At 65.3% G+C, this 2,156-nt stretch overlaps 1 protein-coding gene across 1 annotated transcript in view; it reads left to right on the top strand.

Annotated features, from left to right (window-relative positions):
- CACNA2D2 (calcium channel, voltage-dependent, alpha 2/delta subunit 2) overlaps positions 1 to 2,156 on the top strand; it is a 103,183-nt gene that overhangs the window by 88,308 nt on the left and 12,719 nt on the right. The window contains exons 11-14 of the mRNA XM_014539004.1: positions 741 to 790; positions 964 to 1,053; positions 1,233 to 1,304; positions 1,472 to 1,546. Coding sequence (XP_014394490.1) covers positions 741 to 790; positions 964 to 1,053; positions 1,233 to 1,304; positions 1,472 to 1,546 — 287 coding nt within the window. The remainder of the gene's footprint in view (positions 1 to 740; positions 791 to 963; positions 1,054 to 1,232; positions 1,305 to 1,471; positions 1,547 to 2,156) is intronic.

Here is a 2,156-nt window from a genome sequence, read left to right as displayed (position 1 = left end):
GTGACCTCGGGTCCCCAACAGGTGCGCGTGTTCACCTTCTCCGTGGGGCAGCACAACTACGACGTCACGCCCCTGCAGTGGATGGCCTGCGCCAACAAAGGTACCTCTGCCCGGCAGCCCTGGTGCCACTGATTTTCCCGGGTGTCCGCCTGTCCGTCCGTAGGTCCAGCGGCTTGTTCATCCGCTGTCTGTGCATCTTCCCACACGTGTGACCGTCCACCCGTCTCTCTGTGTGGCCAACCTGTCCATCTGACCGAGCGTCTTTTTGCCCCCGTGTCTGAATGCCCGCCGCCCCCCTGTCTGAATGCCCGCCGCCCCTCTGTCTGAATGCCCGCCGCCCCCCTGTCTGAATGCCCGCCGCCCCTCTGTCTGAATGCCCGCCGCCCCTCTGTCTCGCAGCCTGTCTGCTCCTGTGTCTGCTTGCTGGTCCGTCTGTCTCTCCATGCACTTGGGCCCGTCCCCTGGGTGGGCCCTGAATGTCACTGCCAGCCTAGAACGAGGGACTGCAGGCCTCGGCTCCTCTGTCCCCCCAGCTCCGCTTCCTCGCACCCCTGCACTCACAGCCCCTCCCCGGGCCGTTGGCAGGGCGATGGCGGGGAGCACTGAGGGGACATGATTCGGGGAAGTGACACCAGAAAGAGAGGGAGCCTGAGGGACACGTCGGGGCGGCAGGCACAGCCCAGGGCACAGCCCCGTGTGTGGGTCCTGAGCAGCCCCCTCTGCCTCGCCCTCCCTCACAGGTTACTATTTTGAGATCCCTTCCATCGGCGCCATCCGCATCAACACACAGGTGAGCCGCTGGGGCCCCCTCCTCCCAGCCCCCTGCTGCCAGGGGGACAGCGCCTGGGATGAGCTGCTGTGGGGTGAGCGCGCCCCCTGGTGGCCTGAGGATGCACGGGAGGCGGAACGGGGAAGGGACCGTGGGAGGGACCCAGTGACCCCTGGCCGCCATCCCTTCCGCAGGAATATCTGGACGTGCTGGGCAGGCCCATGGTGCTGGCGGGCAAGGAGGCCAAGCAGGTGCAGTGGACCAACGTGTACGAGGACGCGCTGGTAAGGCTCCGGGTGGGGCGGGTGCCCTTCCCCCGCCGAGGTGCCCGCAGGGTCCTGCCCCTGAGGGCCCCGTGGTGGGGTAAACCCAGCAGAGGAGCGAGAAAGGCCGCTCGTTCCTCTGCTCTGAACACGGGGCGGGGCCTGGCTGGCCTCAGACCACCCTCCTGCTCTCCCTGCAGGGGCTGGGGCTGGTGGTGACAGGGACCCTCCCCGTGTTCAACCTGACGCAGGATGGCCCTGGGGAGAAGAAGGTGAGGGCTCGCGGGGAGGACGAAGCGTGGCGGGAAGGGCTGGCACGGAGGAGGGGTAGGTAGGCCTATGGGACCGCTGGTGAGAGCCGCTTGGAGCCTTGGGCGTGGGGTGGGCAGGGGGCTCCCCGTGGGGTTGAGCCTGTGACAGATCCCGCCTCTGCTCCCAGAACCAGCTGATCCTGGGCGTGATGGGTATTGATGTGGCACTGAATGACATCAAGAGGCTGACTCCCAACTACACGGTGAGTGTCACCCCGCTCTGCCTCCCGTGGGGACTCGGCCGGCCCCGCATAGGAGGCTGGTGGCGATCAGACACCCCGTGGAGACCTCTGAGTTCAGGCAGTCAGGGAAGGCTTCCGGAGGAGGTGACCTTGGGCCTAGAGCTGGGGCGGGCAAACTTCCTGTGAAGGGCCAGGCTGTGACTGCCTGAGGCCCCGCCAGCCTCAGTGCGCACATTCCCGCTCCATCTGCGGCTCCATTGGGAACAGGCCCCAGACCAAACAAACGGGCATGGCGTGTTCCAGCGCGATTGGCTTGCGGACACTGACATGTGAGCTTCCGGTAATTTCCGCTTGTCATGAAACAGGAGTGTGCTTTTGATCTTTTCAAGCATTTAAAAATGTCAAAGCCGTTGGCAGCTGACAGCTAGATATGAGCAGGCGGCAGGCAGGTGTGGCCCCGGGGCTGTAGTTTGACGCCCCCCGGCCATCGCGTGGCAGGAGTGGCCTGGGTAGAAAGGCGGGGAAGGCAGAGGGCATTCTCTGGACAAAGGCCTGGACGTGAAAAACAGAATCCTAAGCCAGGGCAGGGGCAGGAGCAGTGTGGCTGCCCAGGGCCTGTGGGTTGTGAAGT

The sequence above is a fragment of the Myotis brandtii genome, unplaced genomic scaffold (genome assembly GCF_000412655.1).
Source record: "Myotis brandtii unplaced genomic scaffold, ASM41265v1 scaffold207, whole genome shotgun sequence".
NCBI lineage: Eukaryota > Metazoa > Chordata > Mammalia > Chiroptera > Vespertilionidae > Myotis > Myotis brandtii.
This window is presented reverse-complemented; position numbering and strand designations above follow the sequence as displayed.